Genomic DNA, 24,830 nt, shown 5'->3' with positions numbered 1-24,830 from the left:
TTTCAGAGGTTGTCTCGGATTTTTGCTTTTATTTCCATTATTTACCGACCGATTTTGCAGATTTTAAATAGCTATCTTCTCGAAAGCATGTCTAACAGAATTATAAAATTTTCGGATCTCGCCTATATCTGGGGTCCTCTAAAAACTGATTTCAACAGGCAGACAGAAGGACATAGCTTAATCGACTCGGATTTCTATAAGGATCTAGAATATATATACTTTATAGGGACGAAAATTTTTTTTTTTTACATTTTAAAAAAAAACTTTATCTGAACAATTATTTACAGCAAAATAAAATTATTTGTTTGTTGTATTTTTTAAAGAATATCTTATATTTTAATTTTCTACCATAAAATGTTAAATCGTGATATTATTTAACGAAATTTTTGATAAAATGAGAACGTATTGTTAATTTTTTAGGTCAATAAAGTATTTTGCTTTTTTAGGGGTTTTTTTGTTATTTTTTCAATATTGCTGCATTATTTAATAAAATTTAATATTTTTATTACTCCTATATATTAGAATAACATTTTTAGATAATTTAGTAATAGAACGACATTTCTTGGACATTTCTTAACTGTTTTATTATCCTATATACCTATAAGAATTTTTCATATTTGACTTAATATGCAAATTGCAAATTACAATTGAAAAATACTTAATTCGTCCTTTTAACAATAAAACAATAAATTCCAAAAAGGAATTAAAACAAATTTAAAAAAAACCCAACAAAATAACCGAAATTCTCAATATGCAAAATACTTTATTGACATGCAAATTCTGATGAAGAATAATAAAATGCAACAACAAATGCACCAAAATTTGTATTAAAATATTTTTTTCTTGGTTTTCCCATTTTACACAATCTCTATTTTTAATTGAAAAACATAAATTTACTTTTTACATGTTTTTATACCCTACACCACTAAAGTGGAAAGTGTACCAATCGCCTCAGAATCTCTTTCTGAGTCGATTTAGCTATGTCCGTCTGTCCGTCCGTTCTCCGTCTGTCTGTGTGTCCATGTAAACCTTGTGCGCACTCTACATGTTGCAATTTTCAAGATAATTTGATGAAATTTGGCACATATTCTTTTTTTGGTTCAAGGACGATCGCTTTTGAAAATGGCTGAAATCGGTCCATTATTTCTCCTAGCCCCCATACAACCGTACCCCTCGAATCGGACCTTTAGACTCATAATTACGTTAAATATATTATAATGTCAACAAAAATCAACAAAAATTAGTTTTATAGAACAATGACAATACTAATTTTTATAGTAATCGGGCCTCATTTGACCCTAGCCCCCATACAAACTCCCCTTCAGATAATGACTTGTAGGTCAAAATTAACTTATAATTACTAATAAAAAGATTAAAATCTACATAACTGACTTTGAAGTAGACGTTAATTCATCTACCAAAATTTATAAGGATAGGCCCATATTTACCCCTTCTCCCCTCTGAGCCCTCGGGCAGAAAATTTATTTTTTTTGTCAACAATAAGTTAAAATATTCCACAATAAAACAAATTAAATGTTTTATTTAAAAAAAATCCACAATTTTAACATACTGACTGGTGTAGGGTATCATATGGTCGGCAATGTCCGACTATAAATTCATACTTGTTTCCAATTTAATTTATGAACAAAAATCTAAATTCTTTAAAAAAAGGTAGGCAAAAAACTTAGTAGATTCACTGTATATGCCCAGCAAAAAGTTACATTTGAAAAGATATGTCATTTTATGTAATTATTTTATTTAAAGTTGTTTATTTATATTTGCCAGCTTCGAGGTCGTGGTTCCGTTAAAGTGGTATTATAGTACATAAAGTCCTTAAAAACCTGTATATTTGTTGTCAAAAACTTAAGATCTGAATATCTATTAATATGCCCCTTCACAAAGAAATATTTTTTGGTGCATATTTTTTACATTTTTAGTGCCCTGGTCATTAATTATTTTTTTATTCGACTTACCTTGCTTAATATTATCTTGACTCGACATTTGAGGTTTTTTATCATCTGCATCTGCTTGTGTTCCTTCTATGATATTTTTTTATAAAAAATATAAAATAATTTTACAATAATATACTAAATGTGGACATACCTCTATCGGACTTATAGTGATGTACAGACTCATTTTGATTAATATTTGACACTTGTTGATTACAATGATATGTTTGATCTATACTAGAATTGATATTACTAGTTTTTGCTACATTTTTATTATTGGATTCATTTCTATGTTCCTGAGTATCATCTGTTTCAAGCAGTTTATCTTTACTATCATATTTGGATGTGCCATCTAAAGTGTCATCTTTGGACGTTCTACTAATGTTTTGTTCGATATTGGAACTTTCATTAATTGTAGTTTCAGTCTTTTCAGTATTTTGCACCGTAGATGAATTAAAGTTTTCTTTTTTGATTTCATTAGGTTGATTATCTTTTAATTTATTAGTTTCAGTTGATTTTTTTTGGATGGGAAAACTTGGAGATGCTAGATTTTTAGCATTAGTCTCATTTTTAGAAGTGTAATTTTTTTCATGTGTGGGCTGTTGTTGTACATCTAGACTGGATACTCGAGTGTCACTAACTGAACTCTGAAGTTTATTCATGTTTGAACCCAAGGAGTTATTGTCTAAAAATATGGTTTGAGAATTGATTTTGTGGTCGTTGACTTTTATAGGTGACGTTTTTTTATAGTGTTGTATTGTCTTACCTTCATTCAAATGTACGTTTTCACCTATGACATTTTTATCCCTCAATCCTAATACATCATCATCGTGGACTGTAATATCTTTTTTGGTATCGTCCAGTTCATTGTTGTATTTATGTTCACTTTTGGGGTAATTTTCAGCCTCACGTTTATTTCTTGATTGTGAATTGAAGTCTTTATCATCATGAGTTTCAATTTTTTTTGACTTTAAGGAAATTTTTGAGATTTCTTTATCACCATGAATATTTTCATTATTAGAAATAGCTTTTTGCACATCATTTTCTTTATTTATACTCTTTTCAACAATTAACTTAGAATTTGAGTCATCCATATTTATTACAATATTTTGTTTACTTACTTCCTTTTGATTGTCTCTATTATCTTCATTAATGTCGTTTAAATCTTTTAAATTCTGGTTGTCCACCTGAACTAAAGAACTGTAATTACTTTCATTTTCAGATTCATTTTCCTGTGATTCTTGGATCTGCTTTATTTGTGTTTCTTGTTTAACAATCTTATGAGAACTGGATTTCTTAAAATCATTCTTCAGTTGCATTATATTATCATTTATGCCAACATTCGTTACAATTCCCGCTGTATCAGAATTGGTAGTTTCAATATTATCATCATTTGCTTTTATTGAATCAGAGGTTGCAACATCTAAATCTTCTAATAGCTTTTCCAGCGGTTTAGTTTTATTTTTCACACTTAATTCCTGATCTTCACCAGAAATTATTTTATTTGCTAACTCTTCATAATTGCATCTTTCATCTACATGTTTCTCCTTCTGATCATAGTTATCACTATCGATTTTATTGACAGCGCTTTTTTCATGTTTTGAAATGCCTGATTGCAGTTCAGATGATTGGTTTCGCTCATTCTCAACCGATAATGGAATTGCCTTCGTATCATAATCTTCTTTAGTAGAAGCATCTGGCCCGATTTCAAGTTGCTTAGCATCGCGTTTTTCCATTATATGTTCAGTTTGATCCTCAGCTTGATGATCATGACTTTCGTATAGATATTTATTCTGAGAATTCTTTGAAGTCGACAAAAACTCCTGGTTTTCGGTAGTAATATGGTCACCCTGTTCATTGGTTTCTCTAATAACAGTTTCACCTTTAATGTGATTTTCATTTTCCGAAGATTCCATTGCATCTTTTATTGCTTTTTTAAGTATATTCGTTGATTTTTCGGAACTGACTTCTAGCTGTTTGCTTGAGATCTTGGAGCTTGTTATATCATCTCGATATGTTATTTCTTTACCTTCTGTGTGCTTTTCTGCTTGAGATTCTTTTACACAGTTTTTGGTGATAATCTCATCAGTTATATTTGTATCAGATATAGTATCATCAACATTAACATTAGTCTTACTGTTTTCCGAATCAGTTTGCAAAGTTTCCACTATATTCTTATTAACATGTTCCACATTTATTGCTCGAGATGATTTCAAAGTGAAAGTTTTATCAATCAACTCGTCAGTCATATTACTATCATGTATAGGGTAATCTTCATTATTGGTTGTTTCATCATTATTATTGCTTATGTTGATAGAATTAGCATCAAATGAATCTATCTTGGTCATTTCGGATGAAATGTTATTTTGCTTATTTGCATTAGTTGTGCTGACGAAATCACCAGTTTCTGATTTTTTATTAATAATTTCAACACAAGTTTCATTACAACTTTCATCCGAAATTGGTTGGGAAGGTTCATTTAATAAATTTGAATTATTTATAGGTGTTGAATTTTCAGTTTTATTTAAAGTGTTGTCAATTTGAAGATCTGACTCAAATTTATTATCTTTCTTATTCTCTAATTTAATAGGAGAAATTTCTTTGGGTACATTAGAGGTACCGCTGGTGGCAATTTCATTTTCAGTTTCATACAACTTTTCATCTAAATTGTAATCGGCATTCTGAATTGCTAAATCATCAATATTTTCACTATAATTAGTTTCACTTTGTGAGGCCTTAAGCTGATTTATATTATGTAAATTTTGTGCTTGATTTTCTTCAGTTGTAACATCAGTGTTATTTCTACGAGATTCGACTTCTATTTGAATACTTTCTTTTTTAATGATCTTTGGTTCACTAGCAGTATTTGTAAAATTTGATTGACATTTCTGACTTAAAGTTTCTGAAGTCAATTTAATACTTTCGTCCATCGAAGTAGTATGTTTGCCCTCTTGATCGTCTCTAGTAACACATTCTTCTGATTTAATATCTTTGTCACTTCTACTAGATTCGACATCCATTTGAATATTTTCATTACTAATTAGCTTTAGTTCAGTAGCAGTATTCGTTAAATTAGATTCAGATTGATGTTTTGGAGTTAAATTTTCTGAAGTCAAATTAATATTTTCATCCATCGAAGCAGTATGTTTGTCCTCTTGATCATCTCTAGTTACATATTCTTCAGTTTTAATATCTTTGTCATTTCTAATAGATTCGACATCCATTTGAATATTTTCATTTTGAATTATATTTGGTTCAGTAGCAGTTTCTGTTAAATTAGATTCATATTGATGTTTCTGAGTTAAATTTTCTGAAGTCAAATTAATACTCTCATCCATCGAAGTAGTATGTTTGTCCCCTTGATCACCTCTAGTAACATATTCTTCAGTTTTAATATCTTTGTCATTTCTACTAGATTCGACATCCTTTTGAATATTTTCATTTTGAATTATCTTTAGTTCAGTAGCAGTATTTGTTAAATTAGATTCAGATTGATGTTTCGGAGTTTCATTCATCGAAGTAGTATGTTTGTCCTCTGGATTATCTCTAGTAACATATTCTTCCGTTTTAATATCTTTGTTATTTTTACTATATTCGACATCCATTTGAATATTTTCATTAGGAATTATCTTTAGTTCAGTAGCAATATTTGTTAAATTACATTCATATTGATGTTTCTGAGTTAAATTTTCTGAAGTTAAATTAATATTTTCATCCATCGAAGTAGTATGTTTGTCCTCTGGATCATCTCTAGTTACATATTCTTCAGTTTTAATATCTTTGTCATTTCTACTAGATTCGACATCCTTTTGAATATTTTCATTTTGAATTATCTTTGGTTCAGTAGCAGTATTTGTTAAATTAGATTCAGATTGATGTTTCTGAGTTAAATTTTCTGAAGTCAAATTAATATTTTCATTCATCGAAGTAGTATGTTTGTCCTCTGGATTATCTCTAGTAACATATTCTTCCGTTTTAATATCTTTGTTATTTTTACTATATTCGACATCCATTTGAATATTTTCATTTTGAATTATATTTGGTTCAGTAGCAGTATCTGTTAAATTAGATTCATATTGATGTTTCTGAGTTAAATTTTCTGAAGTCAAATTAATATACTCATCCATCGAAGTAGTATGTTTGTCCCCTTGATCATCTCTAGTAACATATTCTTCAGTTTTAATGTCTTTGTCATTTCTACTAGATTCGACATCCGTTTGAATATATTCATTAGGAATTGTCTTTGAATCAGTAGCAGTATTTGTTAAATTAGATTCAGATTGATGTTTCGTAGTTACATTTTCTGAAGTCAAATTAATACTCTCATCCATCGGAGTAGTATGTTTGTCCCCTTGATCATCTCTAGTAACATATTCTTCTGTTTTAATATCTTTGTCATTTCTACTAAATTCGACATCCGTTTGAATATTTTCATTAGGAATTATCTTTAGTTCAGTAGCAGTATTTGTTAATTTAGATTCAGATTGATGTTTCGGAGTTAAATTTTCTGAAGTCAAATTGATATTTTCATCCATCGAGGTAGTATGTTTGTCCCCTTGATCATCTCTAGTAACATATTCTTCAGTTTTAATATCTTTGTCATTTCTACTAGATTCGACATCCGTTTTAATATTTTCATTAGGAATTATCTTTGGTTCAGTAGCAGTATTTGTCAAATTAGATTCAGATTGATGTTTCGGAGTTAAATTTTTTGAAGTCAAATTAATACTTTCGTCCATCGAAGTAGTATGTTTGTCCCCTTGATCATCTCTAGTAACATATTCTTCAGTTTTAAAATCTTTGTAATTTCTAGTATATCCGACATCCGTTTGAATATTTTCATTTTGAATTATCATTCGTTCAGTAGCTGTATTTGTTAAATTATATTCAGATTGATGTTTCGGAGTTAAATTTTCCGAAGTCAAATGAATATTTTCATCCATCGAAGTAGTATGTTTGTCCTCTTGATCATCACTAGTTACATATTCTTCAGTTTTAATATCTTTGTCATTTCTACTAGATTCGACATCCTTTTGAATATTTTCATTTTGAATTATCTTTGGTTCAGTAGCAGTATTTGTTAAATTAGATTCAGATTGATGTTTCTGAGTTAAATTTTCTGAAGTCAAATTAATATTTTCATTCATCGAAGTAGTATGTTTGTCCTCTGGATTATCTCTAGTAACATATTCTTCCGTTTTAATATCTTTGTCATTTCTACTAAATTCGACATCCGTTTGAATATTTTCATTTGGAATTATCTTTAGTTTAGTAGCAGTATTTGCTAAAGTAGATTCAGATTGATGTTTCGGAGTTAAATTTTCTGAAGTCAAATTAATACTCTCATCCATCGGAGTAGTATGTTTGTCCCCTTGATCATCTCTAGTAACATATTCTTCAGTTTTAATATCTTTGTCATTTCTACTAAATTCGACATCCGTTTGAATATTTTCATTTGGAATTATCTTTAGTTCAGTAGCAGTATTTGCTAAATTAGATTCAGATTGATGTTTCGGAGTTAAATTTTCTGAAGTCAAATTAATATTTTCATCCATCGAAGTAGTATGTTTGTCCTCTTTATCATCTCTAGTAACATATTCTTCAGTTTTAATATCTTTGTCATTTCTACTAGATTCGACATCCGTTGGAATATTTTCATTTCGAATTATCTTTGGTTCAATAGCAGCATTTGTTAAATTAGATTCAGATTGACGTTTCTGAGTTAAATTTTTTGAAGTCAAATTCATACTTTTATCCATCGAAGTTGTATGTATGTCTATTTGGTCGTCTGTAGTCAAATATTTCTCAGTTTGAATTAACATAATTTCGTTCTGATTTGTAGGTTTACATACAGTATTTATTAAATTAGATTCAGATTGTTGTTCCTGAGTTACATTTTCTGAAGTCAAATTTATTTTTTCATCCATTGAAGTAGTATTATTATCCGAAACGATTTTAATACTGCCTTTTAAATTTTTAACACCCTCATTATTCAGAGATTCATTTGTGTTATCATTTAAATCGACTCGAGTGGGTCCTTGAACAGTTTTAGTTACACATTCTTCACCTTTGAAATCATTGTCATTTCTATGAGATCCAACTTCTGTTTGTATATTTTCTTCTTGAAATTTCTTAGGTTCAATTGAGTTATTTTTTAAATTAGATTCAGATTGACGCTTCTGGGTTAAATATTCTGATGACAAATTAATATTTTCATCTACCGAAGTAGTATTTTTGTTGTCTTTCAGATATCTACCACCTTGATCATGTTCTGTATCTAAAACAGGTAGAGAGTTAAGACATTCATTACCTTTTTCATTTAAATCAATATGGATAGGCTCTTGATCATCTGTAGTTTTAATATCGTTATCTTTTCTACTATATTCGAGAACTGTTTGAATATTTTCAGTTTGAATTATCTTAATTTCTTTCTGATTTGTAGGTTCAATTGCAGCATTTGTTTCAGTATTAGATTTAGATTGCTGTTTCTGAGATAATTGTTCTGAAGTCAAACTTATATTTTCATATATTGAAGTAGCATTATTATCCAAATCCATTTTAATACTGCCTTCTAAATTTTTATCATATCCTCTATTGTTAATTTCTTTATTCACATTATTATCAGACTCTTTTTCTATATTCATTTTAAGGGATTCATTAGTTTTTTCATTTAAATCAACTGGGGTAGATTCTTGAACATTTGTAGATACATTTCCATCATTATTTTCTTGAATAGAACTTTCAATGGTGTTATTAACTTTGTGTTTATCAGATTTACCTAAATCAGATGTAACTGCTTTATTGAAGCTCTTATAGTTTTCCAGTTTTTCATTTAACTCGTTCGAAACAGATTTTGTTTTACTTTCAGTTTGAATAAATTCCTCATCGAATTTCAAGTCATCTGTATTTTTGTTTTTCTCGACTAAAGTAATGTCCTCTTTTATATTGCCCTGATTATTTTTATCAGTAATTTTGTCTTTAACGTCTGAAATGTCACCTGAAGCATGACTTGTTCTATTAGATTCATTCATGTTAACATTTGCGTCTTTTATTTTATCAGAATTATTCATTATTTCATCTAACTTTGATTTAAAAACATCATTTACATCAGTATCCAGTTCATTCTTAATGGTTGTTGCTTTAAGTTCATCTATTATAGATTTTTGGGAATTTGTTTTGAAGTTTTTATCATAGTTCATTAAATTCTGGGTACTGCTATCTTGCAATTTAAATTTTTGTTGGGTATTTTCTCTTCGATATATAACCATATCATCATTTTCAGATCGAACTTTTTCATCTGTATCTACTGAAATATTTTTATTAGTACTATTAACAAGTTCATTCCGCTCAGATTCTTCAATATTATTTTCTTGTGGTTCGACATCAAATTTGTTTCCATCAATAAGTTTTTTCCCCATTTGCTCAGAGGATTTATTAAGATTTTTTTTAATATCGTATTTTATTTCGAATTTGTTGCCATGTGTTAAATCAATTTCTTTTTCTAACATATCTGATAAATTTTTATTAGATTTTTCAATTAAATTCTTGTCTGTTTCATTTGTATCACGAAATTTCATTGCGGACATTTCTCTCACTGCAATATGTGTATCACTATTATTTTCTTTTTGTAGTGAGTTTTGGTCGGTTAAATCCAAATTTATATTAAATTCATTTTCAGCACTTCCTCTGGTTGTCTGCTGATTATATGAGGCAACATCTCCGGATTTGTTTTCGTTATTAACATCAGTTTTATTTATAATTGTTTTTCCGTCTATTTCAAACTCTTCATTATCCAATTTAATTTCATTATCTTTTGTTGATGGGAAAGTTTTTCCATCACCGTTATTTTGTGGTTGTATTAATACAGATTTTTTATTTTGTTCCATTGTGTCGTTCGATTTGTTGTCATGTTTTAAATTTAACATAATATGTGAAGAACTATTATCTTTATCTGAGATAATTACAGATTTTTCAACAAAATTCATGTCGATTTCATTTAAATCACTTAATTTAGTTGGCGACTTTTCTCTTAAAGTAATATTTGTATCAGTATTATTTGTTTCTTGTGGTGAAGTTTGATCATTCAATTCTGATTTTTTATTTAATTCATATTCAGCAGTTGCTCTTAATGTCTCCTGATTATTCAAACCAGAATCTCCTGATTTGTTGTTTTTATTAACACTTTTGTCAAATTCATACTCAATTGTTATCTCATCAATTTTACTTGTTATTATTGTTCCGCCTTCTTCGTTTTCATCATTAATTTTTTGTTGAATTAATACAGATTTATTATCTAGTTCATTTAGTTGCATTGCTTCATTAAATTTTTTGTCAAGTTTTAAATCCATTTCATTATTTAGTATAATATTGGAATAACTATTATCTATATCTGAGATAATTTCGAATTTTTCAATTAATTTCTTTTCTGTTTCATTTGTATGACTAGATGTATTGGGCGATTTTTCTCTCACAGCTATATTTGTATCAGTATTATTTTTTTCTTGTGATGAAGTTTGATTAGATAATTCCGAATTTTTATTTAATTCGTATTCAGCAGTTGCTCTTGATGTCTCATTATTATTCGAGTCAGCATCTCCTGATTTGTCTTTGTTATTTACAGTTTTGTCGAATTCGGAATCAGTTGTTATCTCATCGATTTTATGTGTTTTTGTTGTTCCGTCTTTTTCTACTTTTTCGTTTTTCAATTCAATTTCATCATAATTTTTTGTCGATTCGGTAGTTTTTCCTTCATCATTATTTTTTTGTTGAATTAATACAGATTTATTATCTATTTCATTTAGCTTAATTGCATCGTCAAATTGTTTGTCATGTTTTAAGTCCATTTCATTATCTACTATAATATGGGAATAACCATTATCTTTATCTGTGATAATTTCGGTTACTTTTATATTATTCTCGAGATCTCCTTTCTTAGTTTCTCCTAAAATTATGTCGATTTCGTGTTTTAGGTTTGCTGAATCATTTGTATTTAATTGAGTAGTTATTTCATCAGTGATATTAGTTGATTCTTTAAAATCAGCTAAATTTTTAGTAACTGAATCATCAGCATCATCTTTTTTAACGTTGTTATCTGAATCTATTGATAATTTTTCTTCGATTTTATCTGCTTTATTTGATTCTTTAATATTTTCTAAGAATTCAGCTTTATCACTAACTGTTTCATTTTTTATTTCCTTAAATTTTTCTTTATCATTCGTATTTGATTCTGTTGTAGCGTGAGAATTGTAGTCATTAAAAACATCAGAAGGATTCCGAATGGGAACTTTATCTATTTCATTTTGAGAAATTGCTTCTAATAACTTAGATTTTATATTTATGTTATCTTTTTGTTTATCTAAATTTTGGCTTTGCTCTTCTTTACGTATTTTAACTTTTTCAAGTATTTGATATTTTTCAACTGTTTCCAAATTATTATTACCAGTGCTGTCTATTAAATCTGTTTGATCTATTTTTTTACGAAATTTTTTGTCATCCGCCTCAATAGACTCATAAGCATCTTTTGTCAATTTGGATTTGCTGCCGACTTCTGTTATTTTATTTTCAGCTCTTATTTTATGTCCTGAAAACGATTTTTCCTTCTTTAGATCATTATTATGGCTCTCAAAATTAGCATCATGAATATCTACAGATGTTTTTTGCAGTTTACCGAAATCTGATAAATTTACATTCCCATTGTTAGTATTTATTTATATAAATAAATATTAATTATTTCCATATTTGTTTTACCTTTAATATCAATATCTTCCACTGGCTGTTCATTTATTTCACCAGATTCGTTACGATTTTTCATCGTATCTATTTCCATAGAATCGAATTCTGCATTTTGGGTGTCCAACGATTTAGCGGCATCTGAAATTATGACATTATTAAATATGTATGAGAAGAGTGATATTTGAATATTCCGAATCTTAAAATCGAACTATAAGAAATTACTAAATTATCCGATTTCGTAAAATCCATTAAAATTCTCGGAAATACATACATTCAACTTTTGATATTGTAGTTTATTAAGATAGTCGATCAGTTGCAAAATTGTCTTCATGATGTTTAGCTCTTATATTATTATGTCTAGCAGTTATATTAAGTAGGTTAAATTACTGGTAATACCTAATATTACACAACTGACTACACCTATCGATTTTTTATTTGAGGTTCATAAAAGAATTTCTGTTATTGAAAAGTTAGAAAAATAACTAGTAAATTGAGATTAAAATTGAGAAAAGCTTTTACGTTTTTATACCCTTCACCTTCGTGAGAATGGTATATATAAGTTTGTCATTCCGTTTGTAATTTCTATAATATAATTTTCCGACCCCATAAAGTATATATATTCTGGATCCTTATAGAAAGCAGAGTCCATTAAGCCATGTATGTCTGTACCCCAGATATCGGTGAGATCCGAATCTTCAATAATTCTGTCCATAAATAACGGAGATATGAGCAAAAATCTCAGACAACCTCTGAGAATTTCATCAAAAATTGAGTTTTTTTATTCATGCTCAAACAGAAATTCTAAAGAACAAAATACACAATCATACGGTAAATTTTGTTATTGTACTCTTGTTTATAAAAACAAGGCAGAGCGTTAGCAGCAGAGCAAAAGTAGCAGGGCGAGAGCAGCACTAGTGTGTTGTTATTGGCTAGAAACATGAAAATAATTATGTTGAGTACTTGGTACCTTATTGTTTTTAAAAGGTACTTTTGGACTTTTTCTAATATTTTTTCTAGAAATATGAAATTAAGTATGTAGAGTCTGAATTAGGTGAGAATTTCAAAAGGTACTTTTGGAAGATTCTATAATATTGAACCAAGGGACATAAAATTCAGTACGTAGATTCGGAATTAGATGAGAACCCATAAAAGGTAACTTTTTGGTGCTTTTGCGTTTTTTAAAATGTACTTTTTTAGTTTTCTATAATAATGAACTTAGAAACATGAAATTTACTACGTAGATTACTTTTTGGTACTTTTTCGTTCTACAAAAGGTACTTTTTGAATTTTCTATAATATAGAACCTAGAAACATGAAATTAAGTATGTAGAGGCCGGATTAGATCAGAACACATCAAAGGGTACTTTTTCGTTCTACAAAAGGTACTTTTTAATTTTCTATAATATTGAACCTAGAAAAATGAAATTTAGCATGTAGGGCCTTGACTACAAAAAGTGACTTTTTTGGTACTTTTAGTTCTACAAAAGGTACTTTTTGAATTTTCTATAATATTAAATCTAGAAACATGAAATTAAGTATATAGAGTCCAGATTAATTCAGAACACATAAAAGGGGATCTTTTGGTACTTTTTGGTCTACAAAAGGTACTTTTCGAATTTTCTATAATATTGAACCTAGAAAAATGAAATTTAGCATGTAGGGCCCTGACTAGGTAAGAAGCTAGAAAAAGGAACTTTTTTGTGCTTTTTCGTTCTACAAAAGGTACTTTTTGAATTTTCTATAATATTGAACCTAGAAACATGAAATTAAGTTTGTAGAGTCCGAATTAGGTGAAAACACATAAAAGGGGACTTTTAAGTACTTTTTCGTGAATGTAGGACCTTGACTAGGTAAGAACCTATAAAAAGGGACTTTTTGGTACTTTTTCGTTCTACAAAAGGTACTTTTTGAATTTTCTATAATATTGAACCTAGAAACATGAAATTAGCATGTAGGGCCTTGACTGAGTAGGAACCTATAAAGGGGGACTTTTTTGGTATTTTTTCGTTCTACAAAATATACTTTTTGAATTTTCTATAATATTGAACATAGAAACATGAAATTAAGCATGTAGGACCTTGACTAGGTAAGAACCTATAAAAAGGGACTTTTTGGTACTTTTTCGATCCAAAGTTTTTTGTGCAAAATTTGAGGATTCTAACTCTTATAATTTTCAAGGTAAACGAATTTTTGTATTTAATCTATTTTTATGAGGTGCCACGCCTCCTGCTGCTAGTTCGCCTATTTTTGTCATAAATAATCGTATTGACACTAAAGTGGCTTCAACATAATTTGACTGTAACAGTTATAATTATAATTAATTAAAATCCATTCCACCCATTTTGTCCACAGGACTCTAGCTGTTGCACTATCCTTTACCACAGATATACTTATGTATATAACATAGTTTTTTGTGAAAATTGCATAGGAGTTTATAAAAAAGCTCACATTTTCCGGAGTTTTTTTTTATTTTGATTCAAAACTTTTCACAGGGTGAACCGAGTTTGTTGATTTTCAATACCAAACTACCTGGGATAATGATGAATATTTTGAGTGAATATCATAAATTTCCCTTGCATCGTTTTAACTGGATCATGTTTTACACACATACATAGGTGGACGAACATAATGATATAAAATACTTTGTTAGGTCCCAGATAAATATTTTTCAGTGTTACGCACGGAATGAAAGAGAAATGGTGGTGGTGGAGGGTATAATAAATAAAATCGATATCAATACAATGTTTAGCACACTTTGATATGATATGAACATGTTTCATAACAATACTTTTCTATTTCCTAGGATACCATGTATATCTATCAAAAAACCGAATTAAATTATTTTTTAATTGAAATATAAAAAAATAAATTTCTAACCTTAACAAAGTAAATAATAAAATTTCGATTATCTTACTTATATCTCTGGTTCCTTCCCCGTCATTAACATTGTTTGTACTTTTTTCTTCATTATTGTTGGTAGATGTATCGTCTTTTACATGGTCTCTGGTAGATTGACTTGAAATATTTTTTTCATCGTTTTCCATTTCTACATCTTCCATTATAGTCTTTGTAACAATATTTTCATACATACTCGGTTCAGATGTTTCACGGCCCGATTCCGATGCGGAAAGTACAGCTGTTGATGCTGATGTATATGAAGCGTCTTCCGAAATATTTTCAGATTCATTTTGATTTAATTGCAGTTGAGGTACGGTTGGTATCAGAGAAGTTTGTTTGTATTGTTTCGTTATCATTGGTTCAGCTGTCACTGAATGGTGGTCGAAAGTATTGTGGTTGGGGGAAACTTGATTAGTGTTTGTTGTGCCTCGTTTTTCTTTTAAGTAACGACGGAGACATCTTTGAATTATATAAATGGAATTCATGTACTTTTCGTAAGAAATTGTGTCATTTTCAGTGATTTTATTCACATTATTATTGTTGTTTGAATCATCGGCCACTAAGGACTTTGATAACAATGTTGTATTATAATTCTGTATTTTATGAATAGCGATTAAATTTTCAATTTGACTGTTGTTTGAATATGCTTCCCCTAGAGTTCTGCCACAAGTACATTTCACATACGGAGTAAAGAGGAAACGTTCCTTATTCATAAAATACTTTTCATACGCAGAATAATTAATTTCTTTTGTCCCATCTAGTGATTCCTTACATGTAGCAGCCTTTATATGGCGAAAATATTCCACTGCAAAATCACATAAATTTGATGGCTGCTCTCTGAGTATAGCCTTTATAAGGTCTTTTATAAGATTCGTAAGCCCTTCGGGTATTATGGAGTACACTAGGGCAACAGGAATCTGATAACGTTGTGGATTTTGTATATAGGAGAAATCATATTTTCCGGAACTTTCTTCAAAACTCTTTACTGCATAATTTTCCTTTTCAGGCAGTCGAGATTGAAAATAGTTTTCTGCAAAATCGTATATATCAGTGGGCTTTTCCTTAAGAATTTCTCGTGTAAGATCTTTCATTAATTCTCGAAGACCATCTGGTACTCGAGGTTTTGTAATAGTTGACATTTTTTATAAATAAAAAATAATATATATTTTTTTAATTAAAGACTTTAAATATTTCACTGTGCTTCCGTCGAATGTTAGATCAATAATGAAAAATTTGTGCAGACTGGTTTTGTGTCTGCACACTTTTCTACCCATAGTTTCTTTACAAAACAAAAAACTAAAAAGTGTTACCCAGGACAACCAACAAGCCAAACAAATTCTAAAACTATTCTAAATTTCTATATAAACACTTGTTGTTGAGACTTTCAGAGGTCATTATATGTGGTTACAATGGATACCACATGGTGGTAGAAGAGTTGAGTTAACGACCCCTGTATACATACATACGTGCTATGTAAACATTACCAGGAAAATAATAAAACTGTTGGTGCAGTTTAAAAAATCTTATTTATTTAATTATGTGTGTAAAATTAATCGTCACGTGCTTCAACTATACGACATATTATTGGTATATCTTGGACACGAGTAGGATTAGCTATTGAGTTGGGATTTAAATGACTTTGAATAAGTTTTGTTTTAAATTTTTGCCACTGACGAGTATATAGAAAATCTTTAAATAGTGTCTGTCTAGATGGAATAGTTGTGTCTAAATAAAATCGTCTTCGTTGCCAAATATTTCCAGGATTTTGATCTTTTTCTAGAAGCCAAAATCGGGGTATCATCAAGCATTGAACAGTTGTACGAGCCATTATGACACGGTGCTCCAGTTTTTCACCAATGCCAAAAATACTTCCAAATGTAAGCGAGCCCACATCAATAAAATGGTTTTCAATTTTTCCAGTAGGACGCTAAAATCACATAAATTAATAAATAAGTGAATTAATAAATAAATTACTAAATAAAAAAACAATTCAAAAAATACATTGCTTTTTTGTTAGTTAATGTTATTTATGTTTATTCTAATAATTTATTTGTATGGATTATTTTGTTGTTTAAAATATTATTGATTCAATTAATGCTTTAATGAAATTTTTTCCGGCCTACTTTTCTGTTTTGTTTTTATATTTATACCCTACACCACTATAGTGCTGATGTTTGTAACATACAAAAATATTGGTCCAATACCCACCTTTAAGTATACCGATCGATTCGAATCATTTTTTGAGTTGATTAAGACATGTCCGTCCGTCTGTCTGGCTGGCTGTCCATGTAAACCTTGTGCGCAAGGTACAGGCCGATAATTTGATGAAATTTGGACCAAGCATGTTTTTTGGCACAGGGACGAAGCCTATTAAAAATGGTTGAAATCGGTCCATTATTTCACCTAGCCCCCATACAAGCGTATCTCCCGATTTGAACTTTTTATGCCATAATTACGTCAAATATTCTACTATCTCTCTAAAAATTGGCACAAATAAGTTTTATGAAAGTATAAGTATATTATTTGGCCCTACCCCCCATACAAACTCCCCTTCAAAAAATGTGTTAAACGTGTAAAATTGACTTGTAACCATTTGTATCGCTATGAAACTCAACAAAACTAACTGTTATTTAAAAATATATCTTTTTCCCAAATTTACCGAGGATCAGCCCATATTTGACCTATATAAAGCCTCATTTAGAAATTTTAGTTTTTTATCAATAAATTGCTTAAATATTTTGGAATTATGGTAATATTCAACATAAAAGTTTCTTTATAAAAAAATAAAAATTTTAAAAATATACTTATGGTGTAGGGTAGGCCATGCCCGACTATACTTTCCTACTTGTTTTCTTTTTTATTTATTGACAACATATTTTAAATTTCTTTATTTCAAAAATTCCGTACGTTTACAAAAAAAATTTCTAGTTTTAACATTTTTATACCCTATACCACTCTAGTTGGTATATTGGGTTTGTGCTGATGTTTATAACATACAAAAATATTCGTCATATACCCACCAATCGGCTTAGAATCATTTTCTGACTCAATTAAGCTATGTCGTGCGTCTGACTGCCTGTCCTATAACGAAACTTGTGCGCAAGGTACAGCCCGCAATTTTCAAGATAATTGGATGAAAATTAGCACATACATTTGTTTTTTTGTCTAGAAAGTCCTAAGGTATAATATCACACTCTTTAAAATTTGGAAAAGTTACATTTACCTCAATTAATTTAATTTTTTTTTAAAAAAAGTCCATAAAATTGCCTCCCAGAAGTATTCGAATTTTTCGTGTATTTCATATATGACCATATTATACGAAACACAAAAATTATAATCGAGTGGTTTTTTGCTTAAAATTGTGTTAAGAGGTTACTATCAACCGAAATTTGGCCCATTTGTTCCACAATTTTGGAGCATTTGTACCATCTTTTCATGTAATAGCATTAAAATGGCGATTTTTGATCATATTTGCATTTTTTTCTTTTTTTTTCAGAAATAAAACCAAACTTTAATATTGGGATTTAATAGACCCCTTGAGGTATATAAAAATAATAATTTTAAAGATCTGTACTTTGGTGTCGTTCTTCTGTTTCTAATTGCATTGTATGGTTCTTAAGTCCCTTTTCGTACCACTAGGGTCGATATTTTCCGACAAAGTTGGCTAGTATACATTCATGAACATATTAGCACTAATATATTCCAAAACATGTCTTTACAAAACGTCATCCTATACAGTAAATTTCAGTTTTTACTATTCGTAACTTTCACGCTTATGTTGCCCATTACAATAACACTGCCACAGTGGGGCAGAATGGAAATTTTTTGGAAATAAATCTGGCGTTTCTAAACGGCTGATCCGATAGGGATAAAATTTGGCGTGAGCGTAGCCAAGGAGTATTCGAGTTTAAGTTTTGAAGATGAACCCCGCAGATGCCCCAGGGACGGAGCTGTGGCGGCTCAAAGTAGGGTACCTACGACATGTAAAATTTTTAAACTTGTGCCATTTTTTTGTTTTTCACCCAAATACAAAGATTTTTATACAAAATTTTTAGATACAAAATTTACCATAACTTGGTCCGCCTTTTTTTGAATACCGGGCGTAATTTTGGACCAAATGGACTCAATTTTTTCTTGTTACTTAGACAAATTTCCAATAATATACAAAAAATTTCAGATCAATATCATTTACAGATCCAAAAATATACGTTTTTTAATTTAAAAATTCAAAAAAATTTAGATTTTTGCCGTTTTTTTGCCCTAAATGTGTCTTAACTCTTTTATTAATAAAATAAAATTTTCTTTAAGAACATATAACAATTTTATAGTTTTCTAAAAGGTATTTTTACGCAGAACGCTTTGGCGTAAAAAACTTGTCCTATTTTTTGAAAATGTTGCCACTGCATCCTTCCGAATATAACCTATTTTTTGTCAAAACTTCTATTTTGGGCGTCATGTCCTAAAATCCCAAAGCTGGGATCAGAAAACTGAAAGCAGTTTTGGAAACCTCAATATGTTTTCTATTTACTCCAAAAGTATTTTCCCAGCCCTGAAAGAAATGTGGACCCTATGGGCAAAAATGTAAAAAATTCCATTTTTGGGATTTTCATTCCTATTTTTGGGAATTGCGGTATGCCCTTTGACCTTTTCAATTTTTCTTTTGCATTTGAAATGACAAATTTAACAAGCGTTGAAGATTTCATTGAGTTTTGTTCATAAATAAAGATTTTGTCATATATTACATATTTGTTAAATTTCTAAAACTATGATTTATATCAAAATTTTAATAGGGTCGCAGATAGCTACAACAATTTAGTCCATATTTATCCCTTAATATCTTTTTTTAGTTAGATATGGAAATTCTTGACCCTTTACAAAAAATTTCAAGCCAATATCTCAATTACATACAAAAAAATGTTCATTTAATCCTGTGTCCTTTAATTTCATCTTTTTCATATTTTAGTATTAAGTATGACAGAACATACATTTAGTGTTGAATAAAATATTTGGACAATTTTTAAAAATTATTTAGTTAATTATTTTATTAAAGACTATAACATTGTATATACAATAAAAAATATAATTTTATTATGAGCCACGCACAACAACACCTTAATCACCCCACACAAACCACCTTTCCCGCCCACCGAAATATAAAACACAATTTAATACAATATCATCAGTTAGTATAATAGCTTTTTTATTTGAACTGTTTATCTTAAACATAATACAATTAATTCTTACAACCTACTTATATTGTTAATTCCTAACACTACTTATTTTCTATAAAATAATCTGTCATATCGGTATACATATCCTGAGGGTAATATAAGTCCTTTAAATCTTCCTCGTTTTGAGATGATAGAGTTTCATAACAAATCCATCTTTTTTGCATAGTTGAAAGAACAGGATCAGAAGATAGAAGTAAACTATTAAAAATATCTTCATTCTGTGATTGCCTGGAGCATTTTCTTAAGCTGAAAAGTTGAACATGCTTAAAATCTCGATTCCTCGCTTCCTGGGCTTTTTCTGTTAACTCTCCAAGTGGAAGAATATTCGATTCAATTATTATTTGACCATGACACAATACTTTGTTTACTGTTTGTGTTAGTTCCCTCCATGGATACAGAGATACAAGTAATTTAGAAATTTCAGATGTATATTCCCCAAATCGATTTCCATTAATTTTATGTTTACTATTCAGTGCCATTAAAAGCAACTCCTTGTCGATTCCAGTTATTTTTAAAGTAATTTCAAAATCACGAAAAACCTTCTCGCCGTATTACCGTCATTTGTACTACCGCAACTTGGAAGTGGTTTGTCCATGTTTAATCCCATCTGAACTTTAAATTCTTCTTGGATTCTGCTTTTTTCCGCAGCTCTCAGTTCTTTCAATTCTTCATTATTTTTTGTTGATTTAGTAAGATTCTCTGCTCACTTCCATATTTGAGGTCGTATGCTATGTGTAAAAAGTAATCCAAAAATCGTATTCTGGCATGAAGTGGTGAAATTCCGAAAGACAGGACTTCTTCATTAATACTTCTGCTTTGTCTATATTTGAGAATTGCGACTTTTTCTCATTACATATTGAGCATCTCCAGAAGGAAGAAGTTTCTGTTATGGTATTGCTGACCTTTCCATCAATCATTTTTAAGCTTAGCTGATATGATACGTTAATAGAGAATTCCTTTATTTTTATGCAAATGGGCTCCAGTGCATTTATTTCATCTTTTAAATATTCCACTAAATCTTTTGTTGTTTTCTTTGACTCCTTTATATATTCTAATCCAATGGGTCTACAAAAATTTTTTGAACCCGGAGTTGTATTGATCCATATATCTTCAAATGAATTTCCGATGCTTGACGATGATGGATTAAGGGAATATGAACGAATTCGTAATGGCACTAATGATGACATAAATACACTTTTGTAGTCTGCTAATGTCCGACTTCCACAAGCTTGTTTGTATTCTGGAAGTGCTGATAAACCGTCACATCCCCACTTACACATTAAGACAACATCACAGTTATGAATTTTCCTTAGTTGGTCTTCTGAAAAGTCTGACACAATTCTTGATGCTGTGTTTTCGAGCAAAGATGATATATCAATACAAGCTTCCACATCATTAACAGCAATAGGTGATGGTAGGATAGCTTGTTTTTTTCCTGGATCGCCTTGTATGATGGTAATATATTGTGTCCTTTTTCATGGAGAGCTTTCCTTAATATTTGGTACTTATTTCGACTGAGACCCAGTTCCAACATAAGCGCTATTGCTTCCTCTTCAGTAAAATTTGATTGTGATGTTGGAGTTGGTATACTTTCCACAATTCGCTTAAGTCGTTTTGGTGATGCATTAGGAAGAATAGTTGCAATATGTACGGCATCCATAGGTTGGTTTTCCTTTTTCAGCATTTCGTTAAATGTATCAGCAATTTCCTCATAGATTGAAAAAAGTTTTTGTGTGACCCTCTTTTTTTTGACCTTGAACATAAGTCTTCGTATGACTTGCAAGGCGCTCCTGCTGATGTGTTGTAAGTTGAGATTTCCGTAGTAGTTTCCATCCAACTACAAAATTTTAATCGAAATTTCTTTTGATTTCCATCCACAGACTTACTTTTTACATCAAAAAGTTTTCAATTTTTGATATGCCTGTTTTGTCTACTTTTCTACTATATGTAGTTTTTATATAATTTGAAATGTCTTCAATTCTTTCTGACCCTTTTGAAGATACACTCCATAAAACGGAACACAACTCTTCGTACTTTAATGTAATCTTCATTGTAGATTTATTAAATATGGTACTTAAAATCTGAGAAGTTTACTTATATACCAATTCTTGTCATTTCCGATACAGGTATTCCAAAGTAAACAAGTAAGAGTGTTATATTCGGCCATGCCGAATCTTATATACCCACCATCAAATCATTCATCTTTATGTAGAATTTTACTGATGTACTCACATTTTTGAGTCAGTAATAAGTCTTAAAATCATTTTCAGAAGGGGACCTTGGTAGGTTCAATTATGGACCCATTCTCATTAAATTCAAGAAAATGATTTTAGTTTCTATAAAACTTTTTTTGTCGAATTTTATTGCTTTATATATATTTTATGAGCAGATATGAGCATTAAAGTCAAGGCGACCTTATATGGGAGATAAGGATTATAAGGATCGATCCTTATAAAAATTGATAGGGAGATTTTGGCTCGCACGAAACTTGTTTATGTAGAATTTTGTAGTAATGAGCGATGAATTTATTGCCTAAAGGGGACCTTATTGGGGGGTCAGACAATAATGGACCCATCCTTATAAAATTTATGAAAATGATTTTAGTTGCTGTAAAACTTTTGTATGTCGAATATTATTGTGATATATATGCTTCTTAAGGTAGATATGAGCATTAAAGTCGTTTTCTGAAAGGGACCTTATAGGTGGGATAGGGTCAATTATAGACTAATCCTTATAAAATTCTAAAAAGAGATTTAAGTTTCCGTAAAACATATTTGTGCCGAAATTCACTGCTATTGATGCTTCTCTTAACCAGTTATGGGCGATAAAGTAATTTTCCGAAGGGGACTTTATATGGGGGTTAGGGTCAATTATGGACCGATCCTTATAGAATTCTACGGAGAGATTTATGTCCTCATAAAGCATGTTTGTACCAAATAAAACCTCTCTTGATGCTTCTGTTAGGCAGTTATGGGCGATAAAGTCACTTTCTGAAGGGGACTTTGTATGGGGGGTTGGGTCAATTGTGGACCGATCCTTATAAAATTCTACGAAGAGATTTATGTTCCCGTAGAACGTGTTTGTGCTGAATTTCATTGCTATTGATGCTTCTCTTAGCCAGTTATGGGCGATAAAGTCATTTTCTGAAGGGGACTTTATATGAGGGGTAGGGTCAATTATGGACCGATCCTTATAAAATTCTACGAAGAGATTTATGTCACCATAAAACATGTTTTTGTCGAATTACACCGCTATTGATGCTTCTGTTAGTCAGTTGTGAGCGATAAAGTCATTTTCTGAAGGGGACTTTATATGGGGGGTAGGGTCAATTATGGACCGATCCTTATAAAATTCTACGAAAAGATTTATGTCCCCATAAAACATGTTTGTGCTGAATTATACCGCTATTGATGCTTTTGTTAGTAAGTTATGGGTGATAATGTCATTTTCTAAGGGGGGGCCTTATATGGGGGCTAGGCGACATCGTGGACCGATATTGCCCATTTTCAATACCAAACGAACTGAGTCAACTATAAGTAACTGTGCAAAATTTCAGCTCGCTAGCTACTTCTGTTTGGACTCTATCGTGTTTTCAACAGACAGACAGACGGACAGACGGACGGACATGGCTAGATCGTCTTAGAATCTAATAAGGACCCAGAATATATATACTTTTATGGGTCTTAGACGAATATTTCAATGTGTTACAAACGGAATGACAAAAACAATATACCCCCCATCTTTTTTGATGGTGGGTATAAAAATACGAACTGTCTACCTATTAACATTTAGGGCTATATTACTATAACCTGTAATTCAGTCATTGATATTTCTTATTAGTGAATGAATCGAAATTATCATTACCTGTATATTTTTACCTACATGATCATAAACGAAACAGAACGAAATGATCTGTCGAAAAAATTTAGGTAAAAAATAGTTATAAATTTCTGAAAACTTAAGCATAATAGGACCTTTCAATTATAAGGATAAGCAAACAAATAGAAAATAGGTAAATATAAGATTTAAACATGTTCTGTCATATTTAATACTAAAATATGAAAAATATGAAATTAAAGGATACAGGTTTAAATGAACATATTTTTGAATGTAATTGAGATATTGGCTTGAAATTTTCATATCTAACTAAAATAGATATTAAGGGATAAATATGGACTAAATTGTTGTAGCTATCTGCGACCCTATTAAAATTTTGATATAAATCATAGTTTTAGAAATTTAACAAATATGTAATATATGACAAAATCTTTATTTATGAACAAAACTCAATGAAATCTTCAACGCTTGTTAAATTTGTCATTTCAAATAAGAAAATGCAAAAAAAAATTGAAAAGGTCAAAGGGCATCCCGCAATTCCCAAAAATAGGAATGAAAATCCCAAAAATGGGATTTTTTACATTTTTGCCCATAGGATCCACATTTCTTTCAGGGCTGGGAAAATACTCTTGGAATAAATAGAAAACATATTGAGGTTTCCAAAACTGCTTTCAGTTTTCTGATCCCAGCTTTGGGATTTTAGAACATGTCGCCCAAAGTTGAAGTTTTGATAAAAAAAAAATAGGTCATATTCGGAAGGACGCAGTGGCAACATTTTCAAAAAAATAGGACAAGTTTTTTACGCCAAAGCGTTCTGCGTAAAGATACCTTTTAGAAAACTATAAAATTGTTATATGTTCTTAAAGAAAATTTTATTTTATTAATAAAAGAGTTAAGACACATTTTGGGCAAAAAAACGGCAAAAATTTAAATTTTTTTGAATTATTAAATTAAAAAACGTATATTTTTGGATCTGTAAATGACATTGATCTGAAATTTTTTTTTTATTATTGGAAATTTTGTTGTCTAACTAACAAGAAAAAATTGAGTCCATTTGGTCCAAAATTACGCCCGGTATTCAAAAAAAGGCGGACCAAGGTATGGTAAATTTTGTATCACTAAATTTTTAAATGCCTATAACTCGGATATTATAAGAGATAAGTAGTATGCCTAAGCATGTTTT

At 30.0% G+C, this 24,830-nt stretch overlaps 2 protein-coding genes across 6 annotated transcripts in view; both read right to left on the bottom strand.

Annotated features, from left to right (window-relative positions):
- LOC111686302 (protein PFC0760c) overlaps positions 1-15,779 on the bottom strand; it is a 28,137-nt gene extending 12,358 nt beyond the window's left edge. For 4 of the 5 annotated variants that reach the window (XM_046949272.1, XM_046949273.1, XM_046949274.1 and 1 more), the window contains exons 1-5: positions 14,596-15,779; positions 11,697-11,819; positions 2,716-11,622; positions 2,104-2,634; positions 1,974-2,039 (exon numbers count right to left, since the gene is read on the bottom strand). In XM_046949272.1, the coding sequence (XP_046805228.1) occupies positions 1,974-2,039; positions 2,104-2,634; positions 2,716-11,622; positions 11,697-11,819; positions 14,596-15,718 (10,750 nt within the window). In that variant the 5' untranslated portion in view covers positions 15,719-15,779. The remainder of the gene's footprint in view (positions 1-1,973; positions 2,040-2,103; positions 2,635-2,715; positions 11,623-11,696; positions 11,820-14,595) is intronic. The other variant, XM_046949271.1, reaches the window with a different exon arrangement.
- A 313-nt stretch (positions 15,780-16,092) lies between these two features.
- Positions 16,093-24,830, bottom strand: part of LOC111686300 — a 42,979-nt gene continuing 34,241 nt past the window's right edge. Inside the window, exon 10 of the mRNA XM_023448656.2 lies at positions 16,093-16,506. Within this exon, the coding sequence (XP_023304424.2) occupies positions 16,129-16,506 (378 nt within the window). The 3' untranslated portion in view covers positions 16,093-16,128. The remainder of the gene's footprint in view (positions 16,507-24,830) is intronic.

Source organism: Lucilia cuprina, chromosome 4 (genome assembly GCF_022045245.1).
Source record: "Lucilia cuprina isolate Lc7/37 chromosome 4, ASM2204524v1, whole genome shotgun sequence".
NCBI lineage: Eukaryota > Metazoa > Arthropoda > Insecta > Diptera > Calliphoridae > Lucilia > Lucilia cuprina.
Note: the sequence above shows the minus strand (reverse complement) of the source record. Positions and strands in the feature narration are given on the sequence as shown.